Raw genomic sequence first — 21,167 nt, 5'->3', positions numbered from 1 at the left:
TGAAAATATTCCTTTATACAGTATGTTCCAAAAGTCAAACAAAACTAGGATTTCAAGTGGGTGATATCATCTTAAAAAATAAATATCTTAAAAAAAGATTAAGTCTTTTCTAACGTGGAAGGAATTAAAAATAAACGTCTAAGAAAATGTGGTTGTATAAGCAGTGCACACTCTTATAACTGGAGATGTAGTTGTGTTCAGATTTAACCAATCATATTCAAATTCATATTGAATGGGAGTCAGTTCACACCTGCCTCTGATTAACGCCCGCAAAAATCAAGCTGTTCTAGTAGGCTTTTCCTGACATTTTCGGGGCTTTCTGGCAGAAGTCTGAATGTTTTGTGCTAAAACTGATTGCTGTTTGAAATTTTCTGATTTCAAATTCACAATTCCTTCCTACATACAACAAGAAAATAGCCATAATACGACAATATGACAAATCAAGTCAAATCAATAAATGAACACAAAATACCTGCATGCTGTGCTGGCTGCTGGGTGGCAGAGAAATGGCTGTCCCGTGGCTTCCTGCCGTTTCTGGATCCAAAGTGAGCTGTGGCTGTGATGAGAGCTGAAGGTGGGCTGCTTGACGCATCGTGGCACAAGGGTTAGAAACCTGACGGCGAAAAGGGATAAAATACTCCAGTCTGTTTCTCATCAGAGGGGGGGAAAAAAAAACGATCAATTGTGTACCTACTGCTTTTATAGCTGGGCTGTGGTGCGGCGGATGAAGCGACGGAAGGGAGGTGTTGTAAGACAGCAGGCCGGTGGCGGTCCATGGATGCTGACAGGTAAGGCTGCAGGCCACTTGGGGACTTCATGTTCCTGCCGAGGCTGTTTGATTTATTCTCCCGTCGTTGGTACTCAATCGGAGACTGAAGGGCTTCAATGAGGACCGGAAACAACAATATTAAACGGCACTCTTCTGATAGTTTTATAGTCAAAATATGAAGCGCCGGTACCATTAAGGAAGTTCCTTTGAGTCTCTAAAATCTGCACCACGTCACCGAGCCAGGCTTGTTGTATTTCCGGAGAGGGTGCCTGCATGATGAAGCGAGTCACGCTGCCGTTTGTCCCGCGGGACGTCAGGACGAGAGAGCACGGGCCCTCAGCGGAATTCTGCTCCACGCCCAAGCAGCTGACCTGCAGCACACAGCCCTTGCGTTGACAAACTTGACACAAATCCGTCAAGCCACCGGCCAACTTCATTCCTGGCCAATGAAAGCGGCTCCACTCATTGCCGTTAAATTCATAGCGCAGGAGAGGTGCGCACAGTCTTTGACATTGCGGAAGCAGATATAGACTCGCTGAAGTTTATAAGGAACTACAAGCAGACCTCCAATCGCGGATGATTATAAGTTGGCAAGGGCGATCGCGGATCACCGCTGTAAAAAGTGCGCACTTTAGTCTGCCTTCCATTCCAAGCGTTTGTGTCCGTGTCCGAGCGCAGAATCTGTCTGCCTGCATTTCGATAAAATTCACCAAGATTGCGTCATACCACCTGCGCCCACAACTTAGATCTGCTCTGAGCTGGTCTAAAGTCTAGTCTACTTTCATTCACCAAATTGTCAGGTGTACCGGTGGCGTGTAAAAGAAAACGACCATGCTCTGCTGGAACGCCCAGCATGGCATAGCATGGTCGACCAAATTCCTAAACACAGTAAACACGACTTGCCTCGGCACGAAAATCAAAATGCGCCACTTTTTACATCAAGCGCTTATGCACTGTCTGCGAAAATAGAACCACCAGTACTATTTTTTATATTAACGATAGTTACGGTTTTTTTTGTACGAGTTAAAAATCATAAAATGTTATCTACAATTTGCCCTATACCTTTATACGCAACAGATTATCAAAAGGTTGTATGATGGTGACAGTACGGATTCCTAATTACATTATTTCATATGCGAAAATAGTTTTTAAATCGGAACAAATGGCCCAGCATCAACTGTGAATGTTTCATGATTAATCTTATATGATTTGCGTTGTCTGTGCTCTTTGCAACATCATAGCAAAGGTGTAATTCAAAATCAGGCAATGAGAGACATTATTGTAATTTTCCTGTTATATAGCACACCTCTCTATATATAATAACACCTGACCAATATTTACCTTTATGCTGTTTTTAAAAGTATAGCCAGGTAAAGAAAAGCCCTTTTTCTTATCAATCGGCTCACTGAAGATGACCAGCTGCTCAAACAGAAAGACCCTCCTCTCCTTGGGTCTGGACAAGAAGCAGCCTTCCTGCTCGCTCACACAGAAGGTATCCTGCTGGAGGAGCTTCCCCTGAGCCGTGATTTTCCCCTGAAACAAGTAAATCCGTCAACGCCGTGATGCTCACGCCCACATTCTACATTTCGTGTGCAGGTTTATCTTACCTCAAAGCCTTGCAGCCTTCCCACGTTCATCATGTCGTTGCATCGTTTAGGCACAAAACACGTTACCTCCACTGCCCTCTGAGAGGCAAAAATAAAGAGGTGAACCATAGCAATTGTTTCACAAATAAGTACTAACAAAAAACGGCTGAACGATTACAATAATACCTGGAGTTGCTCTACATCACGTCCTGCTTTGCTATAATACTTGAGGAAGTCCTGAGGACGGCAAACAGCTTTGTTTTAGGATATTTATACCTTTGGATCTGAGAGTTACAATATGTCAATCCAGCGAGTATAGGGTGCAGACCTTGAGCAGAAGCTGATACTTCATGATGCGTTGGACGGGTTTGATCAGCAGGTCATTGAGCTGCAGCCTGTGACCCAACTGCTGCCTGAGATCCTGGCAGGTGACACGCGACAGTGGTGACGGTGTAGCACCGCGCTATGCAATGTGAACCGCTCAGGGTGAATTGAAATCCTCACCTCAAAGAAGGTCTCGATGTACTCGGAGACAACATGCTCAGATTTGGGCTTGTTCTGACAGTAAACCACATACATGTGAAGACGACGCTCCTGGAAGTAGACAGAGACAGATGAAACTGAAGGTTAAACTGTTATTGACACCCCTGGTTAAGATGCATTCTTTAGCTTCTCATAAATTCTGTTATTTTTTGTTTTTTTAATAACATAGGACCAGGGGCGGAGCCATGGGTGGGCCTGGGTGTGCACAGGCCCAACCAGATTGACACACTGCCCAACCAGTGAGATTCATGAAATATATACTTTTAAATTTTTAGTAAATTATTATTAACCTCCTAAGGCCCAAGCTGTTTTTTTACATGCATTTTTCATTTCTTTTTGCTATTTGGGCTTATTGGAAACTAATTAGAAGAAAAACAAAGCATCATCTTTTAATTTTTTGTATTGTATTGTACTGTATTTTGTATGCTGTGTTTTGACTGTAGTATGTAATACTCTTCTGAGACCACAAGGCAGTGTAAATGCCCACATATGTGTCCAAAACACCCACAGTTCCACAGTGCACACGCTTGTGGACACAAGAGTTAGAAAGTGTTGTCCACATATGTGGCCACTAAGCCTTAGGCAGTTAAATTATTTTCGAGTTTGTGTTTCCTTGTGTTTTTTTTTAATTTGATTGAATATTAAGAATTGCATAATTGTGGTTGTCTAAGGTTGATCTGAACTTCATATTATTCAGTTTGTCATTTTAATTGAACGGGACAGGAGGATTGTGCTCAGTGAGGGAATATTCTGGCCCACCCATTAGCCACGTTCTGGCTCCGCCCCTGCATAGGACCGACCAAAATCAAACAATAGAGAAAATAGTTGGTTGTCTGGTTAGATTGACAGAGGGATGATGGATTGATGGGGTGGTTGGTTTGACGGACGGACGGACGGACGGATGTCAAGTATGCGAGATGCTCCAACCAACAAACAAACCCAAAACAGAAAAGGTTGAGAAAGCACAGCCTCACATGCTTGATGAAGAGCTGGGCCAGGGTGTCCGGATCAGCCACACATTTCTCCAGCTCACCCAGGAAATAACTGAGGAACACGACATAGGAAAATGCCAGTCAAGGCAACCACGTGACACAAACCCCCAAAATAAGTCAAATCATGAAGCGATGTAAGTGAACAATAGAAAAAGGCACCTCTTATGCCAGTCGTATATCTGATGGATGTTTCCAAAAACGATCCTGTCTTTCCCTTTAAGGTCCTCTGGGACGCCCTGATTGGTCATGGTTGCCATATAACCCTACACGTATGCACATATATACGCACACGATCATTTTTTGAAGTAACAGCAATTTCCAAGTACTTGTTGCGTGGGATGAAGGATGGAATAACTAAAGATTTGAGTCGAAGGCAATTAATCAAACACAGTACGGCAGTCCGTAATTTTTTTTGTGCCACCAACTGGTTTCACTTGAAGACATATTTCGACAAACCAGCATCGAAACAAACAAGAGCAAATGATTAAAAATACAACTCAGCATTACGTGCACGTTTCAAGGATCTCTTGCGTTTTATATCTTAGCATGAAAACTCCGAAAAAATGAAGCATGTCCCTGTTTCACTGTTTCTGCTTCACTTGTATTGTTTTTGAGGATAGACAAACATATTTTGCAAGTGGCTGCACATCCAGTCAGATTTTTGGTGAGATATTTCCGCAAACTTGTTGCGTAATACAGCCGTGTGCGACAATTGCTACGAAACGTCGTAAAGCGACACAAGTGTTGTAATGTTGGTGAATGTTGTGAATGGGATATGAAAATTCTCGTTAGCCCGCAGTTGTTGTCCGTACATTATTGGGCATTTTGTGGCATCACTTTGTGCTGCTACCCTTGTGTTGCAGATGAGAAAATTTTAAGACTAGAATAGCTAGCGCTAGTGCCATGATGCCAAACGCTAATCTCATCCACAACGATCTTAATTTTCGTACTCTCGGATCGGCGCAGATGTCTGAAGACTGTGTCACCTGGTTGACCGGACATTTCTCTGCTTCACTGAGCATTATAGTTGAAAGTCCTCCTTTCCATGAGATTTCAAAAACACACGATTAGTCGACTTCAAGCTTTAAATATCGTCACTGAGTTATAAAGTCGACTCGTCAATTAATCGGTTCAACCTCTATTTGAAAATTATACTGTACCTGTACAATGAGTCCAAGATCTTCCACGTATAACCTTTCAGTCTCTATCAGCTCTGTCAGCACGTATCTAAGAGAAAAAGACATTTTGGGTTCATAAAATGTAACAAATATGCACGTACGTGTTTATAAGGAATACTGACAAGAATTTATGAAGATAAACACAACCACTTGAATCCATTACTGCATATCAGCCGCATGCAGGAGAAGGATGCCGTAGCTTAGCATTAAGCTTCTAATTCAAAATCATCAGCAATTAAAAACTGTAAAAAAAAAAAAAAATAAATAATGTGTTGGTTTGCTCTAGGGCTCCAAAAATAGTTGTGCAATGGTGTACTTTTAAACCACTGTGCTAAAGCCAAACCAAACAATAAAAAGGCATTTATCAACCAATATCAAAAAAACCAATGAACAAGTCAAACCAATGAACGCTAACACAACACATGTTTGTCATCTTGAAATAAACATTGCCCATTTTAGTGTGCTTCAACGTTTTTTGGGAGCAGTAAGGCTCTTGCTAACGTATGAGATGTCCAGGCTAGTCCAACAACTGTACTACTAACACTAAAGATGAAGACCCAGAGTGTGGCACCTCCCTCGCAGGAAAGAAAACAAAACTGTATGTGTACCGGTAGTCTAATACTGGTTCCATACAGCTTGTATCAAAACAGAAGATTTGCCTCCAAATGCCCACTAACGTGTAAGGAGACACTTACAAGCTCTTCTCAAAGGCAATGTTTCTTTCTTCCTCGCTGTCCACAGTCACAGACAACTGGCTCTCTGCATCTTCGGTCACATTGCAGCTGCTGTCCTCATCTTGGAGAGTGTTGACACTGGATTTGTGGCTCTAAAACCAACATGTACACATTTTGATCAGCAATATGGCATTATACACTCCATACAAAAAGTTCGGGATATTCAGCTTTCGGGTAGAATTTTAGGAGTAACCTAAAATGTCCTGTAACTTTTACATTGGAACTTTTTTTTTTTTAAATGACTTTGACCAGGCCTTCCATTATTGATATAATGCTTGACTAGTCACATGTGGAATCATTGGGAGATGCTGCAAACTTGTCCTAAACCACCATCAGAGAGGAGCACTTTTGCTGATCCACTTTTGGAAAGTCATGACCAAATCCCCAAAAGCCTGAGAGTATTAAAAACTTTCTGATGGCTCTTGCGGCTGTTGGGGGGGGATTTGTAGATGTAAGAAATGTAGAAAGTTAGCATGGGATCTGATGGATGGTGGTGATTTGTCAAGGAGGATGGAGTGTAGCGGCGGGTGGGGGCAACGGCATGGAGAGCCGTTATATAACAATTGCCTTTCGTCACCTAAAAGCGGTCTAATCTAATGTGAATTTGACTGTAATCCTCTTGACATACTGCGGTCTCACTACATTCTGTTCTCTATCTCTGAACACCGCTTCATAATCCCTCTGTTAAATCACTGTGTAGGTCAAATTTGCACTTTGCTGTTTGGTCTCCTACCTTCCCATCCTCACCCACCAGACATGTTGACATTTAAACTGCAGAATCGAACTCAACTGTCTATCGCAACGACAATATAGGTCTTTAGGCTGCTTTTTACTTTCAGGAAATACCAGGAAATACCGGAAAAATTTCCGGAAATACCTTGATTTAGGAGTTACCTTTGTTTCTGTATTGAGTTGAGAGCAAAAAATGTAGTTTCAAGCGTTAGCAATGGTGGCGGCAAATTTCACAGCAAGCTGCAGTTTGGCAGATAGCGAGCAATTCTTCAAAAGATAACCCAATTTCTAGCTATTTATTGCCACTCGGAGCTGAACTGTATTTTAAAACTAAACATAAAATTAAGCGAACTACACATTGAGTATTTAACTAAACCTCCAAGTCGGCTAGCTCAATGCTAACACACAGTGCAAAAAACTGTATATGGGTTAACAAAACTAGCATCAATGTCAAAGTAATTGTAAACATTTGAACAACTTATATTTGAACACAAGTGATAGAAACAAATGGGGACATAGAATACAGTACAGTAATACTCACAGACATATATTCTTTATCCTCTGTGAAAAAAACAATTAAATAATATATTCTGTATATCACAGTTTAGATTAGATGAGAAGGTCTTCTGTGTTTCATCATCAAATCTACATGTAGCATGCACAGAATTATAAATGATGGCCCAACAATTGGCCACTCGCGGCTGAAGCCAGAGGGCAGCCATCTTGAATTGCTATTGTTACTGACAACTTAAATTCGCATTTCGAAGGATAAGATTATTTGAGAATGAGTGTTTGGAGTTACGAGTGAGGTTATGGAACAAATTAAACTTGTAAGTTAAGGCAACACTATAAAAGAATAGTTTGACAAACTACTTTTAATAAGCCATTTCGACTGTGGTGTGGAAAAAGGAATAAAATGTTAAGATGCAGGTGTGTATCTGGACAACATCATTTCAATGCACCTTGTAATCATCAATATAATGAATCGATCAGTGGTTGGCCTACATTCCTTAGTTACCCATGGATCTTAACTCTTCATCTTTTCTAAAAGGCATGTAAACAATTCTAACAGTTTGGGGAAGGCCATTGGAATGAGCTGATACATATATGGTGAGTGACCCCTGACCTCACAAACGTATGTTTTTCTGAGTGAATAGCTGCAAAAGCGGAGACGAACTCCACAAAGCTCCATCGGCCTGCATCTCACCTTGCCTCGAGGCTCTAACTTGGACTTAAACCCCTCGCCCGCCTGACTGTTCTATTGGCCGCTTGATTACATCCAGATGCTGTCGAGAAAAGCCTGCAGGATTGATTCGGCTCCCATAAAGCTCTCAGTACAGTTTAGGGTTACCAGACGGAGGTGAAATGTGCATTTGGCACAATTAGTGAAAGACGCATTATGTGTGCAAATATGAGGCCGTTCACATGCAAATGCAGCTCAGTGTTTGCATGTTTTGTGATTCATAGCCTGAGCACTCTTGTTATTTGCTCGTATGTATTACGATAAATCATCATTAAGACATGAAACCTGAACAACTAAGGGATTTGCTTGCTGAAGAAAAGCTCCTTTTAATTGAAATAACTGCAGGGAAAAGTTAAGAATTTGTGCTGAAAGTCAAATGTGAACGAGTTGTCAACAAATGTATGTATGCCACAGTCTAGGTATACACGGTATAGCGTTATAAAAGGCTAGAAACACCATATAAACGGTGCCCCTTCGGTAACACACTTTAATAAAAGGCCAAAAGATGCCATCAAAGCCTCGGCGTATAGGAAAGTAGTAATTGATGTCAAGGACGTATCTTGAATGAATTGGGAGGGTGGGGCCTGTTCAACCAAGCACACTCTTGTGTTTGGAGAGGCGCAACTGAGAAAAACGTCAATGATGTCATCGATTAATCGAAGTCGCCCTGACTAACATCACCTCGTCAACTACTAAAGATCTGAAGTTTTATAACCCCTTTGTGGTATCGTGTGATTTTCTGTAACGTTATAGTAGAACAATTACAAGACTTTGTGTGTCTCCGCCTTGCAGGAGGTCCAATAAGTCACCCTGATGGGAAGGCTGCAGAGGCGATGAAGCTTCGCGAATTAACAGGCCATCTTTCCATACCTGTGCAAAGAAAACACAAGCATTATCTTCAAATGTTTCATCTGAATGAATACACGTATTAATGGAATTGAAGCCTCACCGCATCTGCAGAGGGGAGGATCGTGAAGTCGCTATCATGCAGGTCCAAAGGCCTCGGCTGAGCCCCGGTGCGGGAAAAGAGCGACGGCTGCTGTCTCCCGTCCGAGCCGCACGTCTGCTTGTTGCCTCCTCTGCCGTCGGAGCTTAGCTTGCGCACCGGACTGGTGAGCCACTTTTTCAAGGCACTGACGGGGTGCCGTGATCCTCCAGAGTCGGGGCTGGAGCTGCCTGAGGCCTGGCGGGGCGCCGGGCCCAGCGCCGGGTTAACGGTACCGTCGACGGTCGCCACGGAGTACGACTCTGCTGCGGGGAGCAGAGCGGTTAATTGTTGACGTTTGTCCTCTCGGGTCACAAGCTTCAGACAGTTTTCTGCACAAAAATGTTCAATTTCCTGTGCTGAGCCCGATGTGAAACTTAAGTCGCTGCAACTGCTGTACCCATTGGTACAAAGTCTAATTACTAATACAGATTTGCTCTCGTGAGGAACGTCTCCAAATCACAGGTGGAAATTCTACACCTTATTTTGACTGTACATATTTGTCATAGACTGTGAAAAATATCACACGTTTAATATATGCAGCAGAAAAAGTTCCTCTTTTTCTACTGTTCCTGATATTGTAATAATATGCAGTAGCTGTCTGAGATGCATCATAGCACTAGTTGTATCTCAAATGATCATTATAATAATGTACATGTAAGTTATTCATTTGGGTTTTTTAGTATGTACCACAAAGCTGGTGGGAATGTACAACTACACAAAAACTGAACACATAATAGTCAGGTAAATAACCTTTTTTTAAATATTGTAATATAACATGCATATTATGTACAGTGACAGGATTTATTTCAGAATATGAAAAAACTTACATTTATCATGTGATAGTTGAAAGGGAAATCAACCCAAAAATATTTTTTTCAAGAATATGTTCTATGCAGGCCCACTAGTTGAAACACAGAATTCGGATTAATATTGCTGTTGTGAAATATGAGTTAAGCAGCAAAATCCACCCGTTTTTGTCCATCTCCGAGGGCAGCCATTTTGTCACTTCTGTCGACTGAAAATGACAAATCACAACTGCTCGCAACGACCAATCACGGCTCAGATTCAGAAAACAGGTCAGCCGTGATAAGTCGTTGTGAGCAGTTGTGATTTGTCATTTTCAGTCGACAGAAGACAAAATGGCCTCCGACAGAGATGGCTAAAAACGAGTGGATTAACACTTATTCCACAAATGCAATATTTATCAGAATGCCGTGTTTCAACTAGTGGGCCTGCTGGGAACATATTCTTGAAAAAAAAAATGCTTGGGTTGACTTCCGCTTTAAGGATTTTGTTTTGCATCTTAGACACAATACATTTTTGAAAATGTAATGAAATATTTTAAATAAAAATGACAACAAATAAAATAGTGACTTGAAGACAGTCACATCTCAGTTCATCAACGTCATTAATCAAGACTTCAATATGTCTGATCCTGTCATGCCCCAGCTGGATTTTCCTTTTCCAACTTTTAGTTTTCACATTGTGTCATCTAATTTTCACTCACAGAGTTTCCATCAAGAACCCTAACATTAACATGTCATCCATTCATTTGAGTTGTCCAGGACTACAATATATTGCCATAAGCCATTACTCCCTGTCAGCACATTTATGTAAGCTTTAATCACAATGACAAGCCTGCAAGAGGCCAGTGAAAATATGGGCCGGGCATTTGTCCAAACTGACATGCAGTCATTGAACAAGAGACCATACGAACAGGAAAGTACAAATGCAGATGCACATGCATTAGCCAGCAATGTCCCACTGCACAAACATGCAATTTACTGGTGAAAACATTATAGGAAAGAAATTATTGTCCACCTTTGAAAAACTACTTAACGGACCTCATAACCTTTCATTTTAAGAAGTTTGGGTGAAAGTCTGCAAGTATTTGCCATATTTTAGTTTGAAAACTTCATCCGAACATCAAACAACCGTGGTCCTTTAAAGCCACGTGGATTCACCTGCAAGACTCATAAAAACAAATTCTTTCTCTAGGAGTTTTTGATAGTATCTGTTATTCTCCAACTGGATCTCATAAAAAGTAAGCCTGAGCAGAACAAATGGATCGTGGTTCCTCTCTTGAACTTGGTCGCTCACTTGCCTACATTCTCTCACTTTTATACACATGGGAAAAATTGTTGGTACCATCCTGTTAGAAAAAAACAAAAACGCCACAATCATCACTGAGTGACATGAACCTGACAAAGGAGATAATACATCAAAATGTACTGGCGATATTTGTGGAACCTTTGATGAGCACCTGCCGATGGGTATTTTGGCCCATTCAACACAAACACACACACACACAAGCCCCCTCCCCAACACAATTGGAGGAGTGTTCTTCAATTCTGATATGACTTGCCAAGAAGCTTCAGTTTTGTCTCAGCATCTGCCCAAAGGAAATCCTTTCAGAAGCTTTGGAGCTTGGCGATGTGCATTTAGCAAAATGTCTCGTCAGTCTCAAATTATTGTGGTTTACTTTGTTTGATGGAGGGGTACCAACAATTTTGTCCAACTGAAATCAATATCAACCCAACCTTTCATTGGATGTGAGCCCCCCTTGACTAGTTCTACTAATAATACTACTGCTGCTATTACAGCTAATATCAGGGCTGGACTGGCCATCTGGCATACAGGACAGATGTCTGGTGGGCCGGCGTCTTTTGGAGCCAATGCGGCGCTATTTAATTATTATTTTCCTCCATTTTACCCCAGGAGCCCTGCCCACAATTTAGAGGGAGCAGTCCATTAATCCATTTACAATATAGACGGTAAACTGACCCAATCAACATCAGAGGCAGAGCTACGTGCTAGCCATTTTAAGTCATGAACCCGTGTCTGTGGATGGTATGGCAAACGATGACTTCTCAGTTACAGAGGTGGCTGCAAGCATGCGTAGGTGCGAACGCGCCAGGGTGGCGAATAGCGGGAATTATGATTGCTTGCACCAATTTCTGCCCTGTGCCAAGGTTAGCTTTGTACTGTGTATGTTTTTGTTTGGAATGTAGAGTAGCAGGCCGATTCTAGTGGAGCGCCGACCAGCTCAAGATCCGGAAAAATCTATATATACTGTATATAATCGAACAATATATAATTGCTTAGCATATCTTAACCAATGGTGATGGGTTAGTATGAGTGTGTTCAATAACTTAGTGTAAAGAATGTCAAAGTAGCCTTTGCATCATTCGATTTTTCTGTATGAGGCCCTTGGAAAAAAAAACAAAAAACTTTGGACTGCGCCCTTGTCATAAATGTTGAGTGATGGTTATTGCAATGTCCAAATCACTGCTGAGGTGCAAGTTAGTGTTTGTTTGAGGAGCTTATGTAACGGGCCGTGTTCCCACAGAGCAACAGCTGGACGTCCATCCGGACCCGAGGGTGTCAGCAGTGCACGCAGGCACCAGTGCTGGGATTTCAACCTTGCATGCCGGCTCTATAGGCAGCAGCAGTAATATTAAGGCTTTACCATGGCAAACTAAAGCTGATTTGTGGGAGTTGTCAGGGCCTCTAGTAAGTCATGCTGTGTTGGCAGGTGGATTAAATATGGCTGAGCGTGATTGAAAAAGACAATGGTGCAAGAACATTAGCCAGGACACAATTTTCACTGATAGAAGTCTCTGTGAATTTGACAACAGCAGTTGTTTGTGTCCACTGTATTGCTGCTGTAAGCGACTATTTGTAATGGGCAATTGCAAGAAATTCTGAATATATAAAAATATTCCATGTATTTGGGAATAATTTGCACTCTTTATGCATGCATGGAAATCTGAGAATGAATTAAACCATTCACTCACTTATTTAAACAGGCTCTGATGAGAGAAACTTATCATCAAAATGTTTTAAGCAGTTTGTTGACTACGAGTCAAAGTCCCACCCCTTCAAGACTAAAAACGGTCCTAATCAGGTGTACGGCATTTTATTGAGATGCTTCTTAAACACCTCGCTGAGTCTAAACGCGATAAAAGCGTTACGCATGTCATTTGTGAGTCACGTGTGCCGGGGAGCTGATGTCTGACTACTGCTTCATATTTTTGCTCCGACTAATAGATGAAATCCTCATTAAAACTAAATCCTCGCACAGCCTTCCTGTTGAGCAGGGTGTGAAATGGATGGTTAAATATAACACATCACAGACTGACTAGAATTGCGCTCAGTGAAGCCGCGTACCAAGAAGTAATGGCATTTGATTTGCTGTGGATGTAGTTTTGCAGCGTGCTTATTTTGCAACCTTGTGGCTCAAATCCCCAGATGAAAGTAAAGTCAAAATTTCCACCCCTTTGAAAAATTTCATCCTGTTTTGTTAGCATGCAATGTGTGACGCATGTTGACTTGCCTTGATGTTCCACAAAATAAACAAATCGGCATGAAGAATGTAGTTCAAATGCAGATGGGATTGACAGACATCATAGACCAGTAGCTCTTTCAACTTTTCATGCCTCAAAATATATTTGGCCCCCCAAGTACCACGATCACAACTGACATTGAAGTACAGTTGCATAGTTGGTCTAAGTGTTCATCAAAGATGGGGCAGAGGTTTGATTCCAAACAATGTTGTATTGTTGTAGGCCACTGTAGCAATTTTGAAAAATATATTTTTGTCATGTCTGTTAAAACTTTGAAAAACAACCACACGGAGACAGACGAAGGTAAGTGTTGAAAATGTGCAAAGACAGGGAACAATTTAGAATTCAAATCCTCCTAGTTATACAGATTTCCGGGTGGGGCTGAAAATGTATTTTGTGTTATTTGGGTTACAATGTCTCTGCCATGTGCACATGTGCACGGCGCAAGTCACTAGACAGCCACAAAACATAAATGTGATATCATGGCAAACCACACTTAAATTAGGCGATTTTTCAATGTTTAGCCACATTAGCTAAGAGGTTTTATGTCATGGAACAAACCAGGGAAAGAATAAAAAAGGGATATGGTATTAATATTTCTGCTTAAGTAAGTTTGAAATTGGATAAAGACTCTTAAAGCGAAAGTCAACCCAAACATGTTTTTTCCAGAATATGTTTTATGCAGGCCCACTAGTTGACAAAGCATTCTGATTAATATTGTGCTTGTGGAATATGGCTTTTAGCCATCTCAGGGGGCGGCCATTGTGTCACTTCTGTCGACTGAAAATGACGTCAGAGTTGCTCAGGGCTCAGGTAATGACCAGTCACAGCTTACCTGTTTTCTGAAGCTGAGCCATGATTGGGCGATATCTTAGCCCTGAGGAACTGTGATGTCATTTTCAGATGACGGAAGTGACAAAATGGCTGCTCCCTGTCATGGCTAAAAATGGGTGGATTTCTCATATTCCACAAACGCAATATTAATCAGAATGCCATGCTTAGTTTAGTGGGGCTGCATAGAACATATTCTTGAAAAAATATGTTTGGGGTGACTTCCTCTTTAAAACAATTTGATCTGACAATTTAATCTATGTTTGCTTTAGTCAAATGTCATTGCAAGATTTTATTTAGAGGATAGTAACTTTTCTTGTCAGCCGAACTAGTGGTTGGTTCCCCGCCAATTCCTTTCATATACCATAAAAACTCTCCTGTGAAGCTTAATTTTTCATGAGTCACAAATTGATTCTCAGCATCCATCCAAACGGGGCGGTTCTGTAATCACTCTGTGAGCAACTGGAACAACACTGGATTTAAGGGTCAAAGCAGTGATGGCACAAAAAGCGTGTGTGTGTGTGTCTTTGTGCGTGCGCATGTTGGTGTGTTTCTTTGTGTTTAGTTGCTTTGGCTCCAAACCTGTGTTACAATTTCAGGAGTATTGATTACGTTTACCACACACGCAGTGTATACAAATTTACCAACGTTATACGGCCGAACAAAACATCAGATGTATACTAATGCTGCTAACAAATATTGATGCAGAACCCAAGATTACGTAAAGGCATTTGTATACATAATACATGCTGATGTAAATAAACCCTTTTGTTAAGGAATATTTAATCATTGTTTTTCAGATCTTCTGTTTAACTGTTTTTTAAGCAAAGGCACATATTTTATATCGAGAAAAAAGATCAAACAAATCAAAACAAAATTATGGATACACAATAATTTGTGGAAGAGCATTCGATTGTTTTGCCTTACGTTACAAGCAAGACACCTTATTTGTAGCAAACAAATAATTTTCGTACCAATTAAGTGAAATTGGACAATTTCCAAGGCACGCCTCTCAAGACACAACTGCTTGAGAATCACTGTTTTTACAGTATGTGGTATGTGTGAGTTTTTTCCATTTACCATCAGGCCTATGATTGATAAACATTTATTCTATTTATCTATTTAGTCCAACCAGCACATTTTATAGCCGGTATGTAAGGAACAAATGTACAGTAGGATTAAGTGAAATGTTTAAAATATTCAAACACTACAGATTCATTCATGTACTGTACCTCTCACTTGGACAAAGCAGCATCCACATTTACGGAGCAGTTTTCTAAACAGGTGCTGACACCCGCATCCCCGCTGCCGGTGACCCCCTCTCATGACCAACCTTTGCCACTGGCACATTCAAGAGTTACATCCAATGCAAGCATAGTGGTGAATAAACACGGGCACACTATTCCGGTGGTAATCCCCAGAGGAAGACACATAAAGATTGTCCCTTAGTCCTTTAGCAAAAACGAAATTGCAGACAAAAATGGTCTAAAAACACTCTAGCTCCATGTGGCCAGATAGTAAGCAAAGCGAGTATGAGAGGGAACATAAGTACTTGAGGGGCTGACAGAGAGGGAAGGGGAAGTGGTGGGATATGTGATGAGGGTGGGATAACATGCTCACATGGCTGAGCCAGCATTGAAATCCTAGCCCCGCCTCCTCTCACCCACTTGCCCCCCGCCCCCCCGCCTTGATCACCCTCCTTTGCTTCCCCACTATGATTTTACACTCTGCTTCTGTTTTGGTAAGCAGCTTGTTTAATCATGAAACGGCATCCACTAAGAGAAGCGAGACTAAGAACACTAAAATTGGACAACAATACTTTGGCATTCTAGAGTTAACTAATCAAAATGCACAACACTTGCAGCAACACATGTAGACAGACAATATAACGCAGGGATATTTTCTTCATCTATTGCGGAAAAAGATTATACTATTGCAATTAAATGAGTCATAGTAATAGTGAAAGTCTTTTTTGTTTGTGTTTTCATGACTGTTTTTACTGCTCCCCGGTGGGCAAGTCGCAATCACCAGAATAAATCGCAATAAATTATCATTCAGCTGTTTAATTTTTGGCATTCAATTTAATTTTGTTATTACTCTATATTGTATAAAGTACTTAAAGAGGAAGTCAACACAAACATTTTTTTTTCAAGAATATGTTCTATGCAAGCCCACTAGTTGAAACAGGGCGTTCTGATTAATATTGCGTTTGTGGAATAAGTGTTGATCCACTTGTTTTTAGCCATCTCTGGGGGCGGCCATTTTGTCTTTTGTCGACTGAAAATGACATCACAACTGCTCACAACGACCAATCACAGCTGACCTGTTTTCTGGATCAGAGCCGTGATTGGTCGTGAGCAGTTGTGATGTCATTTTCAGGCGACAGAAGATAAAATGGCCGCCCCCAGAGGTGGCTATAAACAAGTACATTTTGCTGCTTAATTTATATTCCACAAACATAAAATCAAACAGAGTGCCGTGTTTCAACTAGTGGGCCCTCTTGAAAAAAATATGTTTGGGTTGACCTCCGCTTTAAGCCACGTCCAACCTACATGTACAAACAAAAAGACCCACTCCTTACTTGCTTTGGTGACCACAGGTAGCAAAGAATCTGTAGTGGAAAAAGCAACAAGTGGAAATATCAGCAGTGATATGAGCTGGCAGGATGGAGGCGGGCAGATTTAATCTCAAAGCCAAGATTAAGTATTCATGACTAGATGATCTTCTGAATACAGCTGTCCAGTCATGTGGCAGCCGGTAGTGTGATTCAAATGCACATAAAGTCGCACGAACCCAAACATGGAAATAGTCAGTGAAGGAAAAGATTAAGATTTGTATTCATCATTGATTGCGCAATACGTTTATTATTAATGTGTTCGCTTGACCAGCGCAACGTGAATGTTACTCAATTGCAGTGTGTTGGGTTCCACGAGATAACCTTTGAATGACAATAACCATTCAATATTTAATCATGTGGTCAAGGTAGAGAGTTGTTTTTCTAAGATCTCAACTTGATCATAAAGTGACCTTTGCAACTTCAATTTTCTTTGCAGTTTAACAATCAGGGAAGTATTTGCTTCACTTAGCCGTGTTGGCCAATTGTGTCTTAAAAGCCTTTTTTTTCCTTAAATTGTGATTGAGTTAATCATTAGATCAGTTGTCTTTTAACCTTGTGACCCACTCAAATAAAACAAGATCTACTTCATGCGACTTGCAAAATGTATTTGCACTTTTCACTTTGTCAGAAAATCTGTAATCTCAAATTTGCTATTTCTGTTCACTTTTTACAGACGTAAATTTTTTTTTTTTTTTTTTTTTTTTACCAAATACCTTCTTAAAATAAATTAATATTTATATTTGGTAATATCTATTTCCAAGAATTCAGATTTGAAACTTAATTTGTTGCAAAAAAATATACATAACAAAAAAAATTATTAGCCCATGGAACTGTTCTAAAAATAGCTCACCAGTGAAATTGTGATGATTTAGAAAAACGTATATATCAAATGTATATATAGTACAATGAAAAAAAATGGAGATAACTGTCTTTCACATGACAGCGGCGATATTCTTGAAAAAAATATGTTTGGGTTGACTTCCCCTTTGAAGACTTAAATACGCACCGTATTGTAGTTAGTATTATTACGGTTATTACCTTTGCATCCTGCAGCCACACTGGACCGCCTGGCCCACTTGAACTCCATCTTGGTGTGTTGATTGTTGTCATCAGTCAACAGTTTCTCTTTACTGCAGTCTGAAATCTTACACAGAGTATGCGTGCCAAAAAATGAATGAACACACAATTCCCTTTTCTTTCAAAAACCTGTACAAATGGCTTTGTGTACATTTATAGTGTTTGAGAAATTTGGAGTAGTCCACGGCATAAATAAGTGGAAGTGGAGATTAGGCTAAAAATGTCATTCTGAAATGCATTTTAATCTGTAGTCACACCTTTCACTCTGCTAATTTTGCTTCAGTTTGAGTGGTTTATCTTATCAGTGGAATTTCTCCGACAGAGCTAAACTTAACAGCACAATTAGAACAGCAGAAAGGTAGCCTAGCAGGATTTCCAAAGCAGCAACAACAGCAACAGAGAGACGAGTTACTTTCTTGTCGATTGAAAGCATCACAGAATGGTCTGAATTAGTGTAAAATTTACAAAATGAATGATTTAAAATAATTTCACATAATTTACATGACAAAGGAATACTCACTTTATCAACCTTGTGTCCCTTCAGTTGTTTAGTCCTCTCTTGTACTTTTGCCAAAGTCTTCAATGTTCACCTCTTGCTCTTGTTGTCCTCATGAATCAGTGATCCCTCCTCATCACCAGATATTCCTCATTCCTTGTGTCCGCTATAGATGGGCAGAGGAAGCGTTAGACAAACATGTCAGTCATTGTGTTTGGTTTTCACTCCAGGAGAACAAAAGAAGAGAAGCTTTCTTCTTCTGGGCACATGAGGACAGTTGGTCAGATGCAGAGGGATCTCTCCTCAGGCCACTCTGGTTGGGAGGGGAGGAGGGTGTTCGATGTGTCCAGACAGGCCCACAGACACGTCCCACAAGTCCCACGGGCTCATTCCCACAGCAGGCCTTTGAACTGTCTCAGAAAACCTGAATAACTATCATCATGAGCATTCATTGAAAATGTTCTTACGATGACAGTTTAGACAGTTTAAAGCTCCCTGAGTGATTTTATGCTTTTCTACTGTTTCAATAAATGTTTTCTATAAACACACACGAATACTGTGTGCAAAAAAACAAAAACATACTAATTGGCCCTGAAAGGAAATTTCTGATTTTAACCAATGTGGAACGTTTAACATTTGAGTAGCATATGCTTTTTTTTTTTCTTCCCTACCGTGTTGTTTTTATTGAATTCAACATGAGCAGAGCAAAAAAGGAGGACAAAGGGTTCAGATAACATTTCTTGAATCCAGGAGAGGTCAGATGGGGCAATGACATGAGTGCATTCTACTTTTTCAAAGAAAGAAATGGAAAAAGGACCCATTTTCCATGTACAGTGTAACCTCTGACTCGGATTTCACAACAAACTTTCCCATATGAAATAATGGAAATAGAAATAATCCATCTCAGGGACCAGTTGTCGTTTTTATCTTTAAAGGGAAAGTCAACGCAAACACCTTTTTTCAAGAATATGTTCTATGCAAGCGCACTAGTTGAAACAGGGCATTCTGATAAATATTGCGTTTGTGGAATAAGTGTTAATCCACTCGTTTTTAGCCATCTCTGGGGATGGCCATTTTGTCTTCTGTTGACTGAAAATGACAAATCACAACTGCTCACAATGACCAATTAGATTCCGAAAACAGGTCATATCCATCCATATATATATATATATATATATATATATATATATATATATATATATATATATATATATATATATATATATATATATATATATATATATATATATATGGTGGCTAGATGTATATATATATATATATATATATATATATATATATATATATGGTGGCTAGATGTATAAATATATGTATATGTATATATATATATATATATATATATATATATATATACACATATGTATATATATTTCTATATATATATATATATATGTATATACATGTGTGTATATTGTTCGACCAGTATCGCACTCGTTCCACTGGTTTACATTTTTTTCCCATCTGCCTTTTTATTGGTAATGTAATTGAATAATTCAATCATGAATAGTAATGAATGAATAATGAATCATTAATGAATAATCACACCATGACAATAAAATGTATACATAGCTGAAATGTTCGTCACTATTAGGCCTAAACATAAGGGCTGCAGTCTGATAGTGTAGCAATGGGAAGCAGGTCGCCATCTTGTGGTGTATTTCAACCACGACGTCACACAACAGAGGCCGCCATTGTTTGTTTGCACTTGAGAGCTCGGAAACTGTCTGATCTGTTGGGACCATGTTAGTTCTCACTGTTGGGATATTATTACTGTGCGTGAGAGTCAATTCATGAGATCCCTCTGGTCTTGCTTGATCATTTTACGTCATGTGATATACATGTGACCCCAAATTGTTGACTCATTCTCCTTAGAAAAAATATTGTACTATCGGGGAGATTTATTATTATTATTATTATTATTATTATTATTATTATTTATTTCATTTTTTTTAACATATATTTTCATCAGAAATCAGTTTTAGGACACATTTTCACAGCATTGTGACAAAAAAAAATAAACACAAAGATACATGGTTACGCTACAGTGGTTGGTGAGAGAATATGAGGAATTATCCAATTTGATTTAACTGGTCTGAAAAAGTTCATTTATATACTGAAAAAAAAGGTTTGTTCATCAATCTATACCAGGCTTGTACAATGATAGGCAGAATTACATGCTTTTCCACTAGATGGCAGAAGGTACATATGATCCTTCCAACCATTAATTATCCAATCCGCTTGTCCTCACAAGGGTCGCAGGCGTGCTGGATTAATGTGCATATTCACTTTTTGTGACATAATTGATTGGTGGTATGCCTGACATTTTCCCTGATGTCAAATAAGTGCCTTGTCTCAATAAAAGTTGGGAAAAGATTACTCAGACATGTAAGGTTTAAAGATGCATGCACACTTCAAACTGCCAGGTCAATTTGGGTTGACACTATTGGGTTAAATGTTGGGTCAGTTTTAACAAACATTGGATTCAATTATGAAACCGTCTTTTGGGCAAGAGATGCACCGCATGATTCCATAACACAACAAGTGGTACAGATTGATGGGTTTGAATTTGATCAACAAGATTGGGTTACAGGTACAACAATTCTTGGTGTTAGAAAAGACTCGCATTCTTGAAATCACAAATTTTAACATAGCCAAGCTGGTTTACAGTAACTCCTAGCTGTGTCTGTTCAATTTTAGAAATGTGTTACAGTCCCCACATAACCCAAGATGGGCTATTTTTAACCCACTAGGTTAATGGTGTGTATGTGTTTTTGCCCTGATCAAATGAATTTTTCAAGACATGAAGAACATTTGTTCAGTGGTCAGTCTTTGGAACGGCTCAGCCTCAATAGTTGCCACATGATCGTTTTATAATCAGTTCTTCTTTTGGTATGTTTTCTGAAGACACTGACTTACTGTATTCTGGAAATGCTAAGTAAGTTAAGTATGTGTAGTCAGAGTCACAAATTGATTGACAGTTTAAAATTTGAATAAACAGTCCACTGGATTAGATAAAA

The 21,167-nt window shown here is 39.9% G+C and overlaps 1 protein-coding gene across 1 annotated transcript in view; it reads right to left on the bottom strand.

The window, feature by feature from the left end:
* Positions 1-15,537, bottom strand: part of arhgef25b (Rho guanine nucleotide exchange factor (GEF) 25b) — a 16,245-nt gene extending 708 nt beyond the window's left edge. Inside the window, 16 exon segments of the mRNA XM_086041546.1 lie at positions 473-613; positions 695-764; positions 766-880; positions 960-1,140; positions 2,111-2,302; positions 2,377-2,454; positions 2,542-2,592; positions 2,684-2,776; positions 2,860-2,949; positions 3,873-3,942; positions 4,050-4,153; positions 5,051-5,117; positions 5,764-5,894; positions 8,543-8,647; positions 8,727-9,028; positions 15,175-15,537. Coding sequence (XP_085897672.1) covers positions 473-613; positions 695-764; positions 766-880; positions 960-1,140; positions 2,111-2,302; positions 2,377-2,454; positions 2,542-2,592; positions 2,684-2,776; positions 2,860-2,949; positions 3,873-3,942; positions 4,050-4,153; positions 5,051-5,117; positions 5,764-5,894; positions 8,543-8,647; positions 8,727-9,028; positions 15,175-15,292 — 1,908 coding nt within the window. The 5' untranslated portion in view covers positions 15,293-15,537.
* Between the last annotated feature and the right edge of the window lie 5,630 nt (positions 15,538-21,167).

The sequence above is a fragment of the Filicampus tigris genome, chromosome 9, assembly GCF_054856515.1.
Source record: "Filicampus tigris isolate MCC_2025a chromosome 9, RoL_Ftig_1.0, whole genome shotgun sequence".
Lineage (NCBI taxonomy): Eukaryota > Metazoa > Chordata > Actinopteri > Syngnathiformes > Syngnathidae > Filicampus > Filicampus tigris.
This window is presented reverse-complemented; position numbering and strand designations above follow the sequence as displayed.